Source organism: Labeo rohita, chromosome 2 (assembly GCF_022985175.1).
Source record: "Labeo rohita strain BAU-BD-2019 chromosome 2, IGBB_LRoh.1.0, whole genome shotgun sequence".
Taxonomy (NCBI): Eukaryota; Metazoa; Chordata; class Actinopteri; order Cypriniformes; family Cyprinidae; genus Labeo; species Labeo rohita.
Genome location: NC_066870.1, coordinates 36,791,894 through 36,815,193, shown reverse-complemented (window position 1 = coordinate 36,815,193; position 23,300 = coordinate 36,791,894). Strand labels below are relative to the sequence as shown.

Sequence of the window (23,300 nt, the reverse complement as noted above, 5' to 3'; positions counted from 1 at the left end):
GTTTAGCGCATCAACAAATTTGCTGGAAAGATGCCAAACTACATCTGAGGCTGTATCTCTGCAAAGCTTTGACATAATGACGGCAAACTTTGTGTGTGTCATTGTCATTTCACACAGAACACGTCACATCAATTTGAAAACAGCACCACCTGTTGGTCAAAAGTGATAAGCCATTAAATGTTATTACGATTGGTTGTATTCATGATTTTCAGCCATTTCAACTGATATTATCCTAAAATGGCTTAAGTTACTCACTGTTGTAGTCGGTCTGCGGCTACTTGCCGTGCTTAACTCCTCATTCTGCCTCTTTTGTGCTTGGCCCCGCAATTGCTGCTTGCAGCTATATTTATTATTATTATTATTATTATCATCATATTATTATTTACTTTTAAAAATACTTTTATTTAGCAAAGATGTTTTAAATTGATTAAATGTGATGATAAAGACTGCATAATAATAATAAATGTTTTTAGCAACAAATCAGAATATTAGAATGATTTCTGAAGGATCATGTGACTGGAGTAATGATGCAAAAAAAATTTGCTTTGAACTCACAGAAATAAATTACATTTTAAAATATATGCAAATAAAAAACAGTTATTTTAAATGTTAAAAATATTTCGAAATTTTACTGTTTTTGCTGTACTTATGCAGGCTTGGTGAGCAGAAAAGACAAAAAAAAACCCATTAAAAATCAAACAATCAAAAACTTTTGACTGGTATTATTTTGAATTGTTTTATTTTTATATTTCCCGTTTTCATTTCATAGTTTTAGTCATCTAATTTTTTATATGTATGTATAGTTAATTATTATTTATTAATTAAGATTAATTTTTCATTTTTTAAATTGATTTTAGTTTTAGTAATTTTAGTACATCAAGCTAAATTAAATGAAAATGAGAAAATGAGAAATGCTTTGGAAACTAGCTTAAATTAAATATTTATATTTTATTTTATTTCAGTTAATGTTTATTTTACTTTATTTTATATTGTTTTATTTTTATAGCAAAAAATGTAAATGTTTCTTTTATGGCTCAAGTTAATATAATAACCCTGTTCTGAGTGCTGCTATGTGTTTACTAGGGTCATTGCTAGTGTTTTCTTGACTATTTTATTTCATTTGTTTCTGTTATGATTTTAGTTATAAATATAACAACCTTTAGACATCTTAGATACATTTCAGAGATTCGCATAGCACTAAATCATCATTAACCTACTAATGTTATTTTACTCTCTGTGGATTCAGGTTCATCTGTCGTCTTAGTTTGTTGAGTGCTACTAATCTCAACGCTGCAACTGACACAACTAACCATAGAAACTGCCCTCCAGTGGTTTTCCACTTAAAGAAAGAACATGTAAATTTAGATAACTTTTCCTCTATTTTAAGCTCAATCACGGTGTGGCGTCCCCCAAGGCTCAGTTTTAGGACCGTTTTTATTTTCATTGCACATGCTTCCCTGAGCCTTATTTTTCAGAAATATACCATATCTTATCTTGGTTTCCCAATTAGGTCCTTTATGGTCCAACATACATGATCATGGGAGTCTTCAAATGATTTTTGCAATAAGTAGATCAGTGCTTTTATCACCTGAATTCTATCGCTTCCTCAAATGACAAAATGTTTTCTTGTTTTAGTTGTAGTTAACTCTAATAGCACTGTTCTGATGTTAATATGTGGTTAGTATGTTGCTAGGGTCTCTAAAGGCTCAAACACTACAATCATGACTTGTTTGTTGATATGTAGAAGCCTAAGTGTAATTTCATTTCAGATTGGTCTAGTTCTAAATCAGCTGTGATTCAGGCAAACTTGTTAAGCTTCCATAAATGGCTCTTAATGGATGTCGTAAGTCAGATGCTGTGCATGTGGCTCTACGCCAGTCACAAATACTGCAGTTTTATTATATATTCCTGTGACTGTGGAAAATTAGTTTAGGGTCGATGCTAAGCAAAAGAGCGCAACATCCCCTGGCGTCGCTTTACGATCAAAACATCAATCAGCATGCAGTTTGGTTTTCTGATGGACAATCAAACAAATGTTTGCTGGGCATTAAACGAGATCTTCGTAATCAATCACGTTTATGTTTATGCATAATTGAAATGTCGGTGGATGTTGGAGATGATCTCCACCCATGTTCTGGGCTGGACGTGCATCAGAAAAGACGTTTCTTTTGGTTTAACTTGTTCTCTCTGATGAATTATGGATAGAAAGTGAATGTTTCCTGACATCTGTTCATCACAGAGTCTCCACCCTCAAAGAACAATCATAAAAACTGTAGATATTGATCAATTGCTTCCTTTCGCTTGGTATTGATTAGCTGTGAGCCACTTAGGCTGTGATTGTTGTTCTTTTGCTTTACTGAAAAGGCTTTGAAGGAGGAGAGACGTTTGTCAGATTGGTTTGTTGAGTGAAATTCTCTCGAGATTAAAGTGTCAATTTGGTGTTTAGGAAATCATTATATAATATAGATATTAATATAATATATAATATAGAATTAATACTTTTATTTAGGAAGGATGCATTAAATTGATCCAAAGTGACAGTAAAGACATTTATAATGTTGCAAATGATTTCTATGTCAAATAAATGCCATTTTGTTGAACTTTCTATTTATCACAGAATCCTGAAAAACAGTTTCCACAAAAATATGAAGCAGCACAACCGTTTTTAACAGTGATAATAATCAGAAATGTTTCTTGAACACCAAATCAGCATATTAGAATGATTTCCGAAGGATCGTGTGACACTGAAGACTGGAGTAATGATGATGAAAATTCAGCTTTGATCACAGGAATAAATTACATTTCAAGTAGAAAACAAGTATTTAAAATTGTAATAATATTTTAAAATATTACAGTTTTTTACTGTATTTTCAACAAAATAAATGCAGCCTCTGTGAGCAGAAGAGACTTATTTAAAAAAACATAAAGTCTTATTGACCCCAAATTTTCAAACATCAGAATATACTCGTATTTGAATATAAATAAGTGGACCAAAATGTTTTTTACAAAAAAAATAAATAAATAAATAAATAAATAAAAATTTGTTATTTTTTGTCTTTTTGTTGTGTTTTTGTAATTGTATTTTTTTTTTAAGTATGTAGTTATTAATTTTTTCTTTTCTTTTTTTTTAAGCATTTTTTGTGTATTTGAACCCCTTCCAGCAATGACTGTATGATTTTGAGATCCATCTTTTCACACTGAGGACAACTGAGGGACTCATATGCAACTATTACAGAAGGTTCAAACACTCATTGATGCTCCAGAAGGAAAAATGATGCATTAAGAGCCAGAGGGTGAAAACTTTTAAATTTGAAGATCAGGATAAATTGAACTTATTTTGTCTTCTGGGAAACATGTAAGTATCTTTTGTAGCTTTTGAATGGCAGTACTAAATTAAAAAAAAAAAAAAAATTAAGCAAAATAAGAAAAATGTACACATCTTTATTCTGTTCAAAAGTTTTCACCGCCGGCTTTTAATGCATCGTTTTTCCTTCTGGAGCATCAGTGAGTGTTTGAACCTTCTGTAATAGTTGCATATGAGTCCCTCAGTTGTCCTCAGTGTGAAAAGATGGATCTCAAAATCACACAGTCGTTGTCGGAAAGGGTTCAAATACACAAAAAATGTGAAAAACCAAAGAATTTGTGGGACCTGAAGGATTTTTCTAAAGGACAGCAGGCAGTTTAACTGTTCAGAACAAACAAGGGACTCATGAACAACTATAGCTAAACAAAAACACAGCTGTGGATCATTCGGGTAACAGCACAGTATTAAGAATCAAGTGTATGTAAACTGCTGAACAGGCTCATTTTTAGAAATTCAACTATTATTTTCTCTTGTGGACTATATGTAAACATCTTTTATGTGAAATGTCTTATTCAGGTCAGTACTAAATAAAAAATAGCATGCATTTTGTATGACCCCATTTATTTTGGTAAAATAATGAACATTTTGCAGATTCTGCAAGGTGTATGTAAACTTTTGACTTTCAACTATATATAAACACTGATGTGAAAAACCTCCAATGAAACATTGCAACACAAGAACAGCTAAATGTTCTTGCTTTATCAAAATCATTAAAGTTCACACTTTATTTTAACTATTAACTATGAGTTTTGCCTCAATAAACTTCTAATTTGCCACTTATTAATAGTTAGTAGTATGTTGTATGTAAGTTTAAGTATGGGCTGGATTAAGGGATCCAGAATACGGTCATTATTTTGGGCTTTGTAAGTACTAATAAACAATCACTATGCTAATAATATGCATGCTAATAAGCAACTAGTTAGTGAGAATTAATCCTAAACTAAATATTTTCCCTATTGAAGAACATTTGATACTTTATGAATTATGTACTGTTCGTCAGTGACTAATAAAATGTGATTGCAGAGCCAAACATAAGTTTCCTAAACACTGTCAGTGAGGTTTTTCTATAGAAAACATGTTTAAAGCTATAAAAGCAGCTCATTGATGTTTGCTTCATCGTCTTGTGCACTTCAACCTGAAGGTACTTGTGTTTTAAATATTTATGCTTAATATTTCATCTCTAATTGTCTGCATCTGTGTGTATATGTGAGGGCTAATAAATGTGCATGCAGACCACTAAGTATATGGATTATAGACATTATTCTATTATTAGCTACTTATGAGAGCCAAGGAATTAAACATCCAGGAAGTTTGATCCGGTGTAAGTGCTTTGTGTTAAAATTTTGATGCCATCCTGAGGCCGAGCGTTGATGTGCAGTTTCTAAAGAGCATGAGAGACCTGCTCTCAGATCTCCTATAATCAACACCATTAATGAACAAACACAATGTCAGACAAATGGATTATTGATGCCGCACCTGCAGCATTAGATCACATATCTACTGCTAACCTGCATGTGAGGGGAACAGCAGGGCTTTAATAGTTTTTGAAGATCTCTGGCGGAATTAGACATCAGGGAACCAAACCAGTTGAAGTACAAAAGCTTCTATGCTAGATCATTGGTTAAAAAACAATATGGATGGTCACTACAGTGCTAAAAAAAAAACAGTTTTAAGAGGGAAGCAACCAAGAGAATATATGGTTATGTTAAAGCAACAAACACCCTGTCTGATGTGATTTATGGTTGATGCAATTAATGTATAATTTATGAATAAATTTAGCAAATGTTTATGTTGGTTTTAACAGTTTTTTAAACATATAAATGTCCAAAAGAGACTTCAGTTGTTATTTAGTACCATTTGGTATTAAATAAGTTCTTTAACTTAATTTCACTAATTCACATATTTTCACATGATCAGTTTCACTCATTGACAGAAATAGAATGCAATCTGAAATTTTTCTTCATTTTATTTCAGAATTTGTTGTAATTTCTTTAAAAATCCTAAAAAAGTTTCTACATCTTTCCAGATTATGATAAATTCTACTGCCATTCTTTTAGACTTAAGGTAAGTGGCACATATTTGTTTGTTTGTTTATTTAACGTTCAATATATATTAGCTGAACAACATTTTTAGTTATCAACGCCACTCACATCTTATGTACACATACAAATCTGAGTAAACTCTAATTGCCAAAGACAAAGAGATATTTTCATTTATAATGTATGTCGACTTGTATTTCGCAATGTCATGTAGAAATGGAAAACAGCATCCATCTTTTTCCTCAACGTGGAAGTAAGTCTTTCAGTTCATTATCCGCTTTAGGGAAATAATGAGAAGAATAACAGCGTGCAGTAAACGGTAAAACTGTTTGCATTACAAACCATTGTGCTTGTAATTGAGATTATGCATTAAAATAATATGTTAAGACACACGCAATATCAAGCAGCAAAACAAGCCGTTTTGTACAGTTAATAATAGTTGGGCATGGATGAGACCAGAAGCCACACCCATAAAATTGTCAGGCCACGCCCACAATCACAAGCACAGCTGCTGCAACAACAATTTTAATCGTTTTTAACCTGGGATCATTTGAAGTCGCATTTAAACTGCATTTTGGAAGTTCAAAATCGGGGCACCATATCACTCCATTATATGAGGAAAAAGCAGAAAAGTTTTCCCTTAAAAAACAATTTCTTTACGACTGAAGAAAGAAAGACATGAACATCTTGGATGACAAGGGGGTGAGTACATTATTTCTAAAATTGTTGTTCTGGAACTGGAGTTCTCCTTTAAAAAGTTTTTGAAAGAAGTCTCTTCTGCTCACCAAGGCTGCATTTATTTGCTCAAAAATACAGTAAAACAGTAATATTGTGAAATATTGTTACAATTTAAAATATCTGTATTCTATTATAGTATAGTTTAAAATGTAATTTATTTCTGTGATGCAAAGCTGAATTTTTAGCATCATTACTTCAGTCTTCAGCGTAACATGAATCTTCCGAAATCATTCTAATATGCTGATTTGCAGCTCAAGAAACCAGGGTTGCCAGATTTTCACAACAAAACCCACCCAATTGCTACTCAAAACTAGCCTAAAACTAGCCCAATCGCATTTCGAGATGGGGTAACAGTTAAAAATCACGTTCTGGGGGATAAAATACAAGTTTTTTTGTCTTTGTTCCCCTGGTAAATTCACATTTCAGGGGCTAAATTTGATGTAGTTGGAGTCGCTTCAACCCACGTACATCAAAAACTACCCGTGGCAACAGTGTAAAAGTAGCCCGCAGACTTGGCAACACTGCAAGAAACATTTCTCATTATTTTCAATGTTGTAAACAGTTGTACTGCTTCATATTTTTTGTGATTCTTTAGCAACAGTATAAATGTCTTTACTGTCACTTTAATGGATCTTTGCTGATTAAAAGTTTTAATTTCTTTAAAAAAAATCTTATCCTATAATTTTGCAACATTGTTGTATACTTGTAGCTGCTCTGCCAATCACATTTGGGGACTGGAAGTAAATATTTCTATAAAAAATGGAAATCGTTTGTTTCTGATTGTTTGATTACTTTTGTAATAAAAAAAAGTCCTCTGTTTCATTCTGACTTTAGCCTTTTAACCTTTTGGGGTGAAATAATGTGTCCAGCAAATTAATATATATGTGGCTATCAATTCGTTTATCCGACTGACTCATATTATTTCCTAGCTGACTTAGTCAGCTGAAAAAAAAAGAGTGCATGACTGTGATAAAATCTTTTCTAGAAGCCCCGTTGTAATGATGATGAGTTCCTAGTAAAACAGCAGTCAAATGGAGCGTCCCTCAGGGTTCGCAGGCCCCGCCCCCCGGGGCTTCTGATTGGATCTGCGCTCCATCATTCACGAACGGGCGTTTGCCATTGACCGGAATGCCTGTGGCTTTCAGAGCAGCTGTGTGGAGATGGAAGTGAGGAAGTCATCAAGCCCACCCTCTACATAAGTGACTTTAGGTGACTAAGGGACGGTTTATTTAGCCTAAAAGAACTTGAATCAGTTTAATTCGCTCCGGTGCCACAGGATACGAAGTGATTTTGATATTTTTCCAGGATTCACGCGGTTTTTCGGACGCGTCCTGAGTGCGCTCTGGCGCTGACGCACCGCTGGAGAGCCTGATGCGCGCTGGAGAAAACCAGGGCTTTGCGCAAACACCACATCCCCATGTCATTATGAGTTAGATTAATCACTTTCACCCACTCGAGACACAAGAAAAGCACTTTTTTTAGACAAAGGGAGGTCTTAACTGGAAGTTTTCATGCAGGACGCATGGAGGATCCGGTGTAAAGGTGCTCGAAGGATGCCGTCCCGTACTGGGTCCAGGACATCTGGCTGCTGGATGCTGCAGTTTGTCCTTTACATCTGAGAGCGATGGCTTCTGAGGTGGTGTGTGGTCTGATCTTCAGAGTGCTGTTGCCAGTGTGTCTGGCGGCAGGTAAGTGTTCAGGCTTTCGGACGGTTTTGCGTTAGTGCTCAATGTGAAGATGCGCAGTTTGTGCGTTACGCGGCAGGTGCGGATGATCGTGCAGCTCTTGACCTGTCAAGTACAGTTTGATTTAAGTCAAATGTAAATAAAAAAGGTTATACAAAGACGTAAGTTCACAGAAAGTCCCAATTTAGAAAGAAAATAGAAATTAGCATGTAAAGAAGGGCGCACTTCAGATCATCATCATTGTAGCATATCTGTCGTTTCGTAATTTTCCTGTATTGTTCCATTTATAAACTCATAAAAATCACATAGATTTGATTATTTTTTAAATTCTGGCTTCAAATCATTTTTCTAAATGTTATAGTATTGCACTATTATACATACAAATTTACAAAGTAAGTGTTTAAAGAATACTTTAAGAAAAGAGTGTGAGGAAAGCACATACACTTAATAAATGGGAAACCATTTTTATTCAGAAATTGCTATAAATTTTTCACAAAGAAACAGCAAGTAACATATTGAATTAACTGAAATAGTATTTTCTTTCTAAAACATACTCCAAGAGTCTAATATTCATAACTTCGAAATATCTTTATTTTTCTTGTGCAGTGTTGAATAAACCGGGGCAAGTTGTCACATTTAATTTCTACTGTGTATTTTTACAGAAACTTCCTTAAATAGACAGTAACAGATTTGAAAAACAGATGTTTTGTTGAAAATATATTTTTGTTTGACAAAACAAGACATTTTCAACAACATATCTGTATTTATATTTTTGAGTGTTTTTCTGTAAAATATAAACAGTAAACTAATTATGAAACAAAACCATTCAAGAAACATCTGATAGGTATTAATGCACTGTATTTGTTTCAGAAATTGTAATTTATGTAATAAAATGGCTATTTTCAAGGATAATATTTAGAAAATTTCTTAAAATATTTGAAGCCAACATACTTTGCAAAACCATTGCTACTGAAAAAATAATTTGTATAATTGGATTTTCACTCAAAACCTGAAATATAGACCGTATGAGAAGTACACCTGTACACTTATGTGCATTTCCATTTTCCGCTGCATTGTTTTTATTTACTTTTTTTCATTTAAATGAAATTTGTACTCTTTAACATGCATCAATCATGATTTGAGACCGTAATACCATTTCTATCAGACGGCTTTATGCCTGGACTTGTTTTAATGTCATCCGATGTAAACCTTGCAGGATAAATGATCATTAATCACCGTTTGTGTTAATCTATATTTTCCTGTGGTTTTACTCGTCGTTAGTGATTGTGGCTGGTTAATTGTTCAGTGGGGTGTATCTGATAACGAGTGTTTGATCACGGGGGATGAGTTGATGTCATAGATTATTGACAGAGTAATACATGAAACCCCTCCGAGTGTTTTAAAGAGACATTCGACACCAGCGACTTCTGTGATTTTATATGTTTATTTATTTTATATATTTATTTTTAAATTCTGAATGATTTCATTCAGACCCAACAATTTATAGCAAGAATTATTTACACATTTTAATTTTTTTCTATTTGTGAGCTTATTATACACTTGCTCTATTTCCATCTGCACATTCTTGACAGCTGGGACTTACGCATTGATTGCGGTATTATAAATTGCAATTTTTTTACTTAAACGGGGAAAAATATCAGTACTACAAAAAAAACACCAATAAATGACTAAATGCATGAAAAAATAAAATGCATGAAGGGATAGTGTGAAGTGTGTTGAGCAAATTTAGTCATTTTAGTATATCAAGTTAAATTAAAATGAAAAATGTTGTGTAAAATAGCTGAAATAAACTAATTTATTTTTGTTTAAAGTAATACTTTTTATGGTTTTAGTCATTTTTGCCATTTTAATTTTTTATATTTTTTATTATTATTTATTTATTTATTATTTTAGTACATCAAGTTAAATTAAAATGAAAGTGAGAAACGTTGCCTTCTTAGCTAAGTGAAATAAAATAATTTTTTAATAGTTTTACTAAGCTATAATAAGCTATATGTCTATAATATGTCAATAGTGTGTAAATTTTTATTTCCGTTTTAGTTATTTTGGTACATAAATTTAAATTTAAATAAAAATATTGCCCTGGCAACTAGCTGGAATAAAATGTTTAATTTTAAATTTGTATTTTAATATATATTTGTTTAATTTTAGTAATTTTTTAAAGTAATTATAATATCTCTGGGACATTTCGTAATTTTGTTGCACGTGGATCCGTCTGTACAATAGTGTCAGGTTTAGTTTTTGTCAGTTTTAGATGTTTATTGTCCTTTTACACCCAGTGACAATTTTCTAAAGCTTTTTTCCAATACTTTTGCTATTTACTGTTGCTTTTACCATGAAATGAATCTAGAAGCTTTACAGTCTGTTTAAGGGTCTTAATTGGATCTGTGGTTGCCCACAATTAATCCATATTTGCATTTCCTCTTATTTCTATATAATTAACCCTCAGAAATACGCACACACCCAGTCTAGGATTCCTCCTATAGGTAGATAAGATCCGCTCTATAAGATGGTAATGTATCTCTTGACAGCCTAAGTCCTTTTGTTCTTTTTTCCTCCAAACGCAATTGCCAACTCGTGGAGCATCTCCATTAATCGGTGGAAAGTCGTTTTAACCGCATGAATTAATAATGTGGCATCAGAGGAGAGAAGAATCGGCTGGCCATTATCGTAAACACACCTTTAATATTTGATGATTTTATTTTTTGGGTTGAAGTAGTACTGAGCAAAGGTCACGCGCTGAGGGCGGACGGGAGCGTTGAATGTTCATGTTGGAACGTGAGCAGGTATCGAGATGAGTCTGTGTTAGTGTTATTGGACTTTGTCGGCGTCTGTCGGATGTCTGTCCGTATCAAAGAGTAATCACAAAGGACGGCTCTTTAATATCTCAGATGTTTCTCCTAGACAGCAGCAAGACTAAATGGAGAGCAGATTGAGTCTCAGTTGCTTGTGTTTGAGAAATCAAATTCTTTCAAGAGTATTTTTCATCTCTACAGAAATGTTATTTCAACTTTAAATGGTCTAAATCAGCTTTTTAGCAGCCGTATTACTGGATGAACTTCTAATTAAGTGTTACAAGGTTGTGGTTAAGTGATTTTATCACACTAGTCTCACTGTAACACCTGTAATGTTACTTATTGTAGATGTGCTTTTAAAAACAGTTTATTTAATGTTTATACATTAATAATGCCCTGCCTTTTAGACTTTTATTCGAATGCCATTATAGTAAATACACATTTCGTTTTTATGAACTGAGGGATGAATCAGTGTAAATTTAGTATTTACTATTATATATTATATTTTTTTTAAATTAATGTTTTGAATTAGTATTTTATTTTTATATTTAGCTTTTTGGTTATAATAATATACATTTTATCACTTTTTTTTTTTAAATGCTTATATAGTTTTTATTTCAGTTTTTGTTATTTTAATACAGCTAGTTGAATTAAAATGAAAATGAGAAGTGTTGCCTCGGCTCCTAGCTGAAATTAGCTGAAAAAAATATTGTCATTATCATTATTTATTATTTATTATTTATTATAATTATTTTTATTTTATAATTATATATTGATTATTATTATTATAATTATTATAGTTAGCTATAATAAACCTGGAATGTTACTTTTTTGTGTTTTTGTCATTTTTGTTTATTATTTTTTTATTTAATATGCCTACAGTTTTTATTAAGTCTATTTCAGTTTTAGTTAATTTTTATAAACTGAGGGATGAATCAGTGTAAATTTCTATTAATATTTTGAATTAGTGTTTTCTTTTAATATTTAGGTTTTTGGTTAAAATATTAATAATTTTGTTACGTGTTTTTGTTATTTATTTATTTATTTTGATGCTCATATAGTTTTTATTACTTTTTATTTCATTTTTAGTTCACTTTTCTGAACTGAGGGATGAATCTGTGTAAATGTAGTATAATTGAAATACTATTATAATTTTTTATTAATATTTTGAATTAGTTTTTAATTTTTATATTTAGCTTTTTGGTTAAAATATTAGTAATTTTGTTACATATTTTCATAATTTTGTATATATATTTTTAAATGCTCATATATTTTTTATTAATTTTTATTTCAGTTTTTATTATTTTCCTTTATAATTTTTTTATTAAGTTATTATTAAGTTGAAAATGAGAAATGTTGAAATATTGCCTTGGCTCCTAGCTGAAATTTTGAAATTTCTTTAAAAAAATATTTTAATTTGTTTATTATTATTATTATTATTATTATTATTATTATTATAGTTAGCTATAATAAACCTGGAACATTTTAATTATTGTGTTTTTGTTGTTTTTCTTATTATTTTTTTTTAATATGCCTATAGTTTGTATTAATTTTTATTTCAGTTTTACTTATAAAATATTTCATTTAAAGTTGACGTTAAATTAAAATGAGAAATGTTGTCTTCTAAGTATTAATGTATTTTATATATTTTATTACATTTCTTTTTATTTCATTTTATTTTTTAATGGTTTTAGTTAACTATAATAATCCTGAGGCATTTAGTAATTTTGTGTTTTTGTAATTTTGAGGGTTTTTTTGTCTATATTATTTTTATTACTTGTCAGTTTTAGTTATTTTGGTACCTCAAGTTAAATTTACTTTTTTTAAATTAACTTAGAAATGTTGAAAACAAAATATGAAAAATGTGTTTTATGTCAAGAAATGAAAATGGTATTTTTATATAGTTTTAGTTAACTATTTTATTTATTATATATAATAACCCTGCCCCTGAATAAATTTATTTCCCTGAGTTAAATTTATTTCTTTTGTTCCTCCTGAAGCATCTGTGGTTTAAAATGTGAAAATGTAAAGTGTTTTTCACCTGCTGCCAGTCTGAGCTCCTCTGAAAAGGCTTTCAGTTCTCCAGAAACATCAATTATTCGTGAGCTGATGATGGTTTGAGCGCGGTCAGTGTGGTTTCGCATCTGTCTCTGAAGGAAAGATGTGACTGAAGCTTTGTGAAGGAATTAAGCTGTGATTCAGATGTAGCCGCATTTTTATTATCATCTCAAGTTAACCATGCATGTCAGAAGCATCATGTTAAAAGGAAAAAATCACATTAGACGTATCTGTATGTGAGACAAATTAGTCCAGAAAAGGACAAAGTGTTGTCCATATGTTTTTAAAAATACAATATTTGACGGATTGTTTCTTGAAGGTTTTTTTGGGTGATGTTTCAATGTCAACTTAAACTTTTCAGGAAAAGTTTCATTTTGTCCAAAGGCTGGCAGATTAAAGTTGTGTGTTTTGCTTTTCACTGTGCTGCTGGTTTTATGAACAGGATGAATGTCTGTGCTGCAATCTGTGAGACTGAGTTTAATGGCCTCCATCGCTGTGTTTAGTGCTCCTACACTTATCTCTCTCTCGCACCGGTGTGCTGCTGTCCAACTCCACCAATGCCACGGCTGTTTTTCTGTCAAAGGCTTGTTTAACACACTTTAAAAATTATTTGACCTCTGTTGCACGGAGTGGATTAATCTAATGCACGACTCTGCATACCATGCATTTTTAGGATATATTATATCCTGCAAAATAATAAAAGCTACAGTGACTTTTATATTTATATATATATATATATATATTTTTATATTTATATATAAATATAAATAAAAATGCAAAATTCCTAAAATTGTATCTATTAAATAAAAACAGAAAAAAATTAAAAATGTAATTAAAAATATTAATGAAAATTTGTCAGTGATTTTAAAAATACACAGTCTCTTCCCTCAGTTCATAAAATAATTAAATTAATTATTTAAGCAATAAATATGAAGTATATAGATTAGATAAATCATTTTTTAAATTGATTAAGTGTTTTAATTAATTAAATTGTTTGGGTTTTTTTTTTTTTAAAGTTCCCATAATACTTTCATAATCCTTTAAAAAAAATTGATTTCTATTTCAGATAAATGCTGTTCTACTAAACTTTCTATTCATCAAAGAAACCTGTAAAAAGTCTACTAATACATAATACATATTACTACCATGCATTTTTAGGATGTATTATATCCTGCAAAATAATAAAAACTATAGTAATATATTTAAAATAAATAAATAAAAATCGCAAAAACGCATTTTATTGCAAAAATGCTTAAACTTTAACCATTAAATGAAAACATAAAATGTAAAAATGTAATTAAAAATATGAATAAATATATGTTAGTGATATTAAAAATACACGGGCTCTTCTCTCAGTTCATAAAATAATTTAATTAATTATTTGAGTAATACATATGAAATACATGGATCAGATAAATAATTGTAATTTTAATTAATAACACTTTTTTTAAATTTATTAAATTGTGTCTTTGTTTTCACAACGGTTGCTATAGTTTGGTTAACGTCCTGGGGTTGGATAAGGCGCCGGCGGGAGCACTCGCATATTTTCCAGATGACAGCAAAAAGAACTTAAATTGCTCCCTCAATATTGAATATACTCAACATTGAAAAAGTTCCCATAATACTTTTATAATCCTTTAAAAAACAGTTAATTTCTATTTCAGATAAATGTTGAAGAAAACCTGAAAAAATTCTGCTCAGCTGTTTTCAACATAATAATAATAATAATAATAAATGGTTTTTTGAGCAGCAAATCAGAATATTAGAATGATTTCTGTAGGATCATGTGACTGGAGTAATGATGCCAAAAATTCAGCTTTGAAATCACAGGAATAAATTACATTTTAAAATATATTCAAATAGAAAACAGTTATTTTAAATAGTAAATATATTTCAAAATTTTACTGTTTTTGCTGTACTTTGGATCCAATAAATGCAGGCTTGATGAGACTTCTTAAAAAAACATTAAAAATCTTACTGTCCAAAAAATGTGAGTGGTAGTGTTATATATATAATATGTAATATATATTGATGTATCTAATAGGTACTTTTTTATTACATTTATTACATTATTGTTTTTTTAAAAAAATAGTGTCTAGATGTGTGCAAATTAGTTTTTTTGGTGTTGTTTTAATGCTTAATGCATTAATTTGTGCATTTAATGCTTACTTTTCTATTTACATATTTTGTATTTGATAGATGCTTTTATTGCAAATGAATTACATTGCATTCTATTCATATAGTTTATGTACAAAATTGTACCTAATTTAGTATTAAACATACAGTATTTTGGTTTGTGTTTCTGTTTGTAATAGATGTAAACAATAGGTTCCCCGAAGTATTGCATAATATAGTTTGGATGAAGTACTTGGTGCTTCCTCAGAAGTACTATAACACTCGTTAATTGAATCATTAAGGCTCTGGAATCGTTAACTGGATCTGAATCGCAGCCAGAATCATTAAATTCCTTACGATTCCCATCCATATTCGGCACTAACTGGAGCACGTCTCTTCTGAGCCTTATTTTTATGCGAACATATTGGGATTACGATAAAAATTATGCATTATAATGTCTTTCTGGGTTTGTAATATCACCTTTCCATATTGTGCTCACGTGTGTCAGCATAATTCAATATTTAAGACTCTCGTTTGTGTCAGTTGCAGTGGAAAGTGTCTGTGGCTGTGATATCTGCACTTTTACTTCACCCTTTTATTGTCATTCTTGCTTTTTCTGTCATAAACTCTGTTTGTATAGTGGAGAATAGCGATTATATTGGCTGTTTAACAATCTCAAACAGTTTAATTGGTATTTTGGCATTTTGTGGATGGTGATGTAATCATTTTTGTCGCCTTCTGAGGGTTTTCTTTTGACATTTTCAGAGAATAGGGTGTAATTGCTGTCTGACTGAGATGAGGCCTTTTGTTGAGCTCCATGTTTGGTAGTGAAATAAATATGTGTGATATTCACAGCATCAGCTCATAAAATGGCAAACGTGTAAGATTTTCAGATGTCGTTACACTAGTCTAATTGTTAAACTCAAGCGACAGTTTTACACGACACGGTGCTTTATTTAGTCTTCTGAGCGTCTTTCTGTCCACCGATGAACAGAGTTCATGGAAAGAGAATGAGAGCAGATAGACTGGAAACTCTGGGAAACTCTCCACACATGTGTGTGTGTGTGTGTGTGTGTGTGTGTGTGTGTGTGTGTGCGCGTGTGGCACTAAATGGTTTGTCAGATGCGCAGACGGAGACTAAATGTCTGTGAGGATGTTCATTTGAAGAATGTAAATGAGATCCTGTGATTTGACCTGATTTCACTTAAATGGATTTTTACAGATGTGTTAATCTTCATTTTAAATCATGAAATGTTAATAATATATATTTCTAGCAATGGCAAATCCAAACTTCTTGCAAACGGACTATCGGTTTAAAATCTATTTATTTTGTCTACTTATTTAAATAATATAACTAATATAATGTTAACCTTTTTTATGCATTCATTTATTCATTTACAAGTAAAGTAAATAATATTTATTTATGATTTTTTTATTTATTTATATATAATGCAAATAAGATTTATTTATTCATTCTTTTGCTTATAATATAAATGTAAATTTTCATTGATTCATTCATTCAGTTATAAATATAATAGTGTACATAATATTTATTATTTACAAATAATGTAATATAAACAATATAATATAAATAATATTCATTCATTCATTTACAAAATGTAAATATTTATTTGTTCATTTACAAATAAAATTAATAATACTTATTTATTTATTTAATAATTCATTTTCAAATAATATAATATAAATATTTAATTATTTATTATTTAGTTTATGTAGTATACATAATGTATTTATGAATATATATATATATATATATATATATATATATATATATATATATATATAAATAAATAAACTATACATTCATATGATGTAAATAATATGTATTCATTAATTCCTTCATTTTCAAATAATATAATATAAATATTAAATAATATTTAATTATTTATTCTTTAATTTATGTAGTATACATAATATATTGTATTTCTGTATATATTCATTCATAATGTAAAATAATATTTATTAATAATAATTATTAATAATTATTTTTCAAATAATATACATTTTTTTATTCTTTAATTTATGTAGTATCCATAATATATTGTAAGTATTTATATTTATTGTTTATATTTATTTCTATATGCATTAATTAATTTATATATATATATATATATATATATATATATATAAATATAAATATACACTGTGTGCAGAATTATTAGGCATGTTGATATTCTGGTCATATTTTTTTTCCAAACGTATTTTACCAATTCCAAACCACATCAGTCTTAATAACTACTGTTAATTTTGTGTTTAATCATTTATATGTGATATATAATTGTCCGTGAAGGCTGGAAGTGAAAAACTCCTTATATTCAGGTGTGCAGAATTATTAGGCATGTTTTCGTTTACAGCTAAAATGAGCCAAAAAAGAGATTTAACCCAGACTGAAAAGTCCAAATTATTAAATGCCCATGAGAAGAATGCAATACTAATGCATTACAAGAATTTGCAAAGTTAAGGCTTGACCATTGGACACTGAAATGCTTGTTGAGTCTGCATGGTCAGAAAAAACCGGTGGAGAAGAAAAGATGCATGTTAACTGTAAAAGAATTAGGAATTAATTAAGGTGAAGAATTAGGTGTGACACCATCAGGAACCGTTTCCAGTTCTCCAGCGCCACCATTTTCCAGAACTGCAACCTACCTGGAGTCTTCAGAAGTACAATGTGTCAGGTTCTCAGAGACTTTGCTTGGTAAAAAATCCAAAAAAATGCCCCTGACTTAATAAGAATAACAAGCTGACGTCTTGTGAAATACATGAAGACAGTTTTTTTATATGCTTTAGAGACAGATAAGTTGAGAGTGACTCTTGAAGGACAAGCATCACATCCTCTTGTACCTCTGATTCAAGAATTTATCTTCTAAAATCTGGCAGTAAGTTTTGGGAGTTCATGTTTAGTCTCTTATCCTGAAAAGTCTGACTTGCAGAGATGGACTAAAATGAACTCCCAAAACTTACTGCCAGATTTTAGAAGATAAATTCTGGGCATGGGCATTTAATAATTTGGACTTTTCAGTCTGGGTTAAATCTCTTTTTTGGCTCATTTTAGCTGTAAACGAAAACATGCCTAATAATTCTGCACACCTGAATATAAGGAGTTTTTCACTTCCAGCCTTCACGGACAATTATATATCACATATAAATGATTAAACACAAAATTAACAGTAGTTATTAAGACTGATGTGGTTTGGAATTGGTAAAATGTGTTTGGAAAAAAAATATGACCAGAATATCAACATGCCTAATAATTCTGCACACAGTGTGTATATATATATATATATATATATATATATATATATTCATTCATTCATTTTCAAATAATATAAATATTTTTGTTATTATTTTTGTGGTAAATTTAATTAATTAATTTATGAAGCATACATTATATATTGTATTTTTTTATTTCTATATCCATTCATAAATAAAATGTAGTTTATTTATTTATGTATTTATGTATTTATTCACTCATTCATTTCCAAATAATATAAATAAATATTTATTTATCTGTTAATTTACATAGTATACACAATACATTGTATTTATTTATTTCTGTATTAATTAATTAATTTACAATAATATAAATAATATAATGTAAATTATTTATTTATTTACAAGTAATATAATCTAAATGAATATTAGGTCACAGTTTATTTTAAGGTCCAGTTTTCCCTATTAACAAACCATTAACTACGGCTTTTGCCTCAAATTCCTAATTTGCTGCTAGTTTTAGTAGTTAGTAAGGTAGTTGTTAAGTTCAGGTATTGGTAGGATTAGAGATGTAGAATATAGTCATGCAGAATAGGTGCTTTGTAAGTACTGATAAACAGCCAGTATGGTAATAATATGCATCCTAATAAGTAACTAGTTAGTAGTGAGAATTGTTCACTATACTAAAGTGTTACCAAATATTATTTTATCTTATTTAGTTTAATATAATGGGCTTCTTACAGGCTTTTTTATATTTTTTTTTAAAAATGTGTGATGCAGTGTCATGTGCTTTTTGAAAGATTACTCTAAGATGTTGATATGTTCTCTCCACAGCATGTCTGTTCAGGTACAATGGACTGTCCTTCATCTACCTCCTCTACCTCCTCCTCATCCCGCTGTTCCCCGAACCCTCCAGCATAACCATGCAAGGTGAGAATCATCACTGCAGCAGCACTAACTCTCCCCTAAGTGTCACAAATCCGATGCAGGAAGCGCATCCGTCTCCTCCTGAAACCGCCTTTAGTGTCTCATGCAGAAAATCCAATGGAGCAGCAGCGTTAACAAAACATTAATTGAAGCAACTACAGTCAGGAGAGCCTATAGATCGTGATTCGTGGCTTTGGTTCAGAGGAAGAACTTACTCATGCGCTTAGAAGAAGGTGAAGATTTAGGATGCAATGAAGGTGTTGCTGATCAAGCTGAATAATGGATGAGAACATTATGGTAAATCTGCGCTACTCCGCCGAGACGAGGGAGATTTAAGCGTTAGAGAAACTGATCAGTGTGATTTTAATTCCCATGATAGAGTTGAGCTATTGAGCTCGTTAAGCACAATGTAAATGAAAGACTGCGAGAGAAACGTTTAAATGTGATGTCAAAGATCAAACCATTATTTAAATGTCGCAGCATAATGTGCAGAGTTTGGGGTCGGTAATCATTTAAAGTTTTAAAATGATTTTAAAAAATAATTATTTTGTGCTCGCCAAGGCAGCACTTATTTGATTAAAAATGCAGGAAAAACTGAGAAATTCTGAAATATTTTTACAATTAAAAATAGCTTTTTCTGTTAGAATATATTTTAAAATGTAATTTATTCCTATGTTTTAAAGATGAGTTTTCACAGATGTGTTAATCTTCACGTTAAATCATTAAGTGTTAATAATATATAGTATATTTCTAGCAATGGCAAACCTGAAGTTACAATTGGAAAAACCAACCGAAAAACCCCCACCCCCCTTTAAAATTCTGTCTATCTATTTTGTGATATAATATTTACTTATTTAAATAATACAACCAATATAATATAAACCTTTATTTATGCATTCATTTGTTCATTTACAAATAAAGTAAATAATATTATTTATTTATTAACATATAATGCAAATAAGATTTATTTATTCATTAATTTGCTTATAAATATAATGTACCCAATATTTATTATTTACAAATAATGTAATATAAACAATATAATGTAAATACGATCATTCATTCATTTACAAAATGTAAATGATATTTATATATTTATATATTATATTATTTATATATAATATTTATTTATTTATTCATTAACAAAAATATAAATAATAATTTATTTATTCAAATTTGTTTTCATTTTCAATTTCATTTTCATTTTTCATTATTTTTCATATAATATCAATATTTAATTATTCATTCTTTAATTTATATATAATTAGTATACTTTGAAAATTAATTAACAGTTAATTAATATATATATATATATATATATATATATATATATATATATATATATATATTAATTATATATGAATATATTAATTATTAATTATTTCTGTGTTCATTCATTCATAATGATGTCAAAGCTCAAACCATTTATTTCCATTTATTTTTGCATAAATTATGAGTTTGGGGGTCAGTAAGATTTTTAAAATGATTTTCAAAGAAGACTTTTGTGCTCACCATGGCCGCATTTATCTGATTAAAAATGCAGGAAAAACTGAAAAATTGTGAAATATTTTTACAATTAAAAATAGCTTTTTCTGTTAGAATATATTTTAAAATGTAATTTATTTCTGTGACCAAAGCTGAATTTTCAGCATCATTACTCCAGTCTTCAGTGTCACATGATCCTTCAGAAATCATTCTAATATGCTGATTTGCTGCTCAAGAAACATTTCTGATTATTTTCAATGTTGAAAACAGTTGTGCTGCTTCATATTTAAGTGGAAATCATGATTTTTTTTTTTTCAGAATTCTTTGAATAGAAAGTTCAAAAGAAATCTGTTGCAACGTTATAAATGTCTTTACTGTCACTTTTGATTTAAAAAACCTTGGTTCAGTGGTTCTTACATAATGTACATTAGAGTGAATAATGAAGTTTTTTGATAAACATCTGGTCCATTTCTGCTCTGTTCATGGCAGCAGTGTGTTCGGATGTTTGTTTTCTGATTGTTAATTATGTATAAGAGAAGGTTTTCATGAAATAAGATGAAAGAGGAAGAGGAAAGGACATTTTTAAGTGGTCCACTTACACTCATCAATAGTTAAGCAGACCTGTGCTAGTAAGAGCAATGTATTCTGGGCTTCACGCTGATTTATCAGATGCTCATTTGGATTCTAGTTGTGTGAATATAATTCAGCTGTAATTATGCGATATTGGAAACGTGCACTACAAAGGAACAACAATGTTAGAGGACATTAATTTTTGGATTGTGCAATTGGAAAATAGAAATGCCTGCAGGTGTGTTTGAGTCAACATACAAAAAGAGGTGCGTGCAAACGTGCAGATTCACACATCACTTTTGTACTTTTGCTTTGTTTACAACAGACAGAACCAGACAAAACTACTCAAAGGCTTGAAATGACTGTCTCATTCCTGTCCTGTGATAAAATAATTAGATTTTCTTGTTAAATTGAGTTCACTTTTGCATCCTGGTCATATTACATTTCACATTCAGGGGAAGTTATATTTAGGTCTAAACTATGCCTAGAAAACAATAAAATTATTTATTAAATATTTATGTTTATAAAGCATTATATATAGTTTATATATTATAGTTATATTTTATTTAATTGAATAATATATTTATATATTTATGTATATGTATATTTATATATGTAATTATTTAATTAACTAATCAATCACACATTTTCTGTAATTAATCATGATTAATTGCACCTAACATTAAAATTTGTGATCATCAATATATTGTCAGTACTCAATCATCAAAATAATGTAGAAAAACATTAAGACAGTATATTTTATATATGTTTAATGCCATCTTTTTACCATGAATGAATACAGGTATTAATAATATCAATACTGATGCTAATGAAAATTTTCTTCTTCTTTTTTTTTTTTTTTTATTAATTTTTAAGGATAAAATGGGTAATTATAGTCGTTACAGTAAAATGTTAACATGTAACAAATGCCCAAACAGTTACACGACATTAAAAAATATAAAAACTCAAAATTTAGGTGAACTTTAAATAATTGTTACATAAACCCATTATTATAAATGTCGCATTCATCTTTGCCTGTAATATGCTGCGTTGTATATAGAGTATATATCATAATATATACGTTTCGTAAGATATTGTTTTTCCCCACTAAGTTTACTTTGAGTATTCATTTTCACAATAAATAAGAAAATTACTAGTTAAAAAAGACATTACCAAAGCTATTTCAAGGAAGTGAAAAACATATGCTGTTAATATATATATATATATATATACACCTTGAATAAGATACAGAAATCTAAAAAATGACCCCGTTTCTACACAAGAATCTCAGGTTTATTGAGCTTGAAAGTATTTGTTTTAGTAAAAGGAGAAGGATTGGAAGTGTTGTTTGTTTTGGCGAGTGTTTTATCTGTGCTGTCTAAAGCTGTGTGATATTGGCTGTATTTTTCTGTAATCTTATCTAACTCACTGGGGTGAATCAATGTCTTCTGTCAGCTTCTGTTAAGCAAACATCATTATACGCTTTGGGAATATAGATAAGGGAGATTATTTGTCATATTTATCTTGGCTTGATTCATTTTGTCTGACACTTGTGCCATCATGATAAAGCATGGGATATTTAGGGTCCCTGATATATGACTATATAATTTCAAAATGAACCTGTTCTGGTGTTTTAACCCAGTATACAGATGATATTAAAGCTTCACCTCTATATTCAATCAGTGGTGGAATTATACATGGGGTTTTATACATGAGGTGTTCAAGAGTACTTCAGGGGCTTCAATAGACATGTGTATAAGGATAAGTGGTACACAACACCTTTTAGCTTTCTCTCAGTTTTGTGTGTGTGTTTTGCTTGGGGTTCAGAGTATTTATTTATTTATTCCACATTTCCACCCTTAGGGGCCATTTACACCGAATGCATTTTTCCATTCCATTGCACTACTTTTGTATTGTTTTTCTATGTAAACACATGCTAGATGGACGTGTATGACCGTTGTGCTTGCGTCATCAATGTCAGTTCCGAAATGGTGGACCAATCAGAAGACCCCAGAGGCGGGACAAGCATGCAAGCTTTTCGAATCGTTTTAAAGGAGTCATCGGATGGCCATTTTCCACAAGCTGATATGATTCTTTAGGGTCTTAATGAGAAGTCTATAACATACTTTGCTTAAAATTTCTCAGTGGTAGTGTATAAAACACCCTTTTCACCATGTCAAAATCAGCCTTGTTCAGAGCAAGCCATTCTGTTGCATGTTCCTTTAAGTGCTAATGAGCTCTGCTCGCCCCGCCCCTCTCTACTGTGGGGTGA

The 23,300-nt window shown here is 30.1% G+C and overlaps 1 protein-coding gene across 4 annotated transcripts in view; it reads left to right on the top strand.

The window, feature by feature from the left end:
* The first annotated feature begins 7,317 nt into the window (after positions 1 to 7,317).
* Positions 7,318 to 23,300, top strand: part of LOC127154811 (piezo-type mechanosensitive ion channel component 2) — a 96,140-nt gene continuing 80,157 nt past the window's right edge. For all 4 annotated transcript variants that reach the window (XM_051096672.1, XM_051096664.1, XM_051096655.1 and 1 more), the window contains exons 1-2: positions 7,318 to 7,829; positions 18,881 to 18,976. In XM_051096672.1, coding sequence (XP_050952629.1) covers positions 7,766 to 7,829; positions 18,881 to 18,976 — 160 coding nt within the window. In that variant the 5' untranslated portion in view covers positions 7,318 to 7,765. The remainder of the gene's footprint in view (positions 7,830 to 18,880; positions 18,977 to 23,300) is intronic.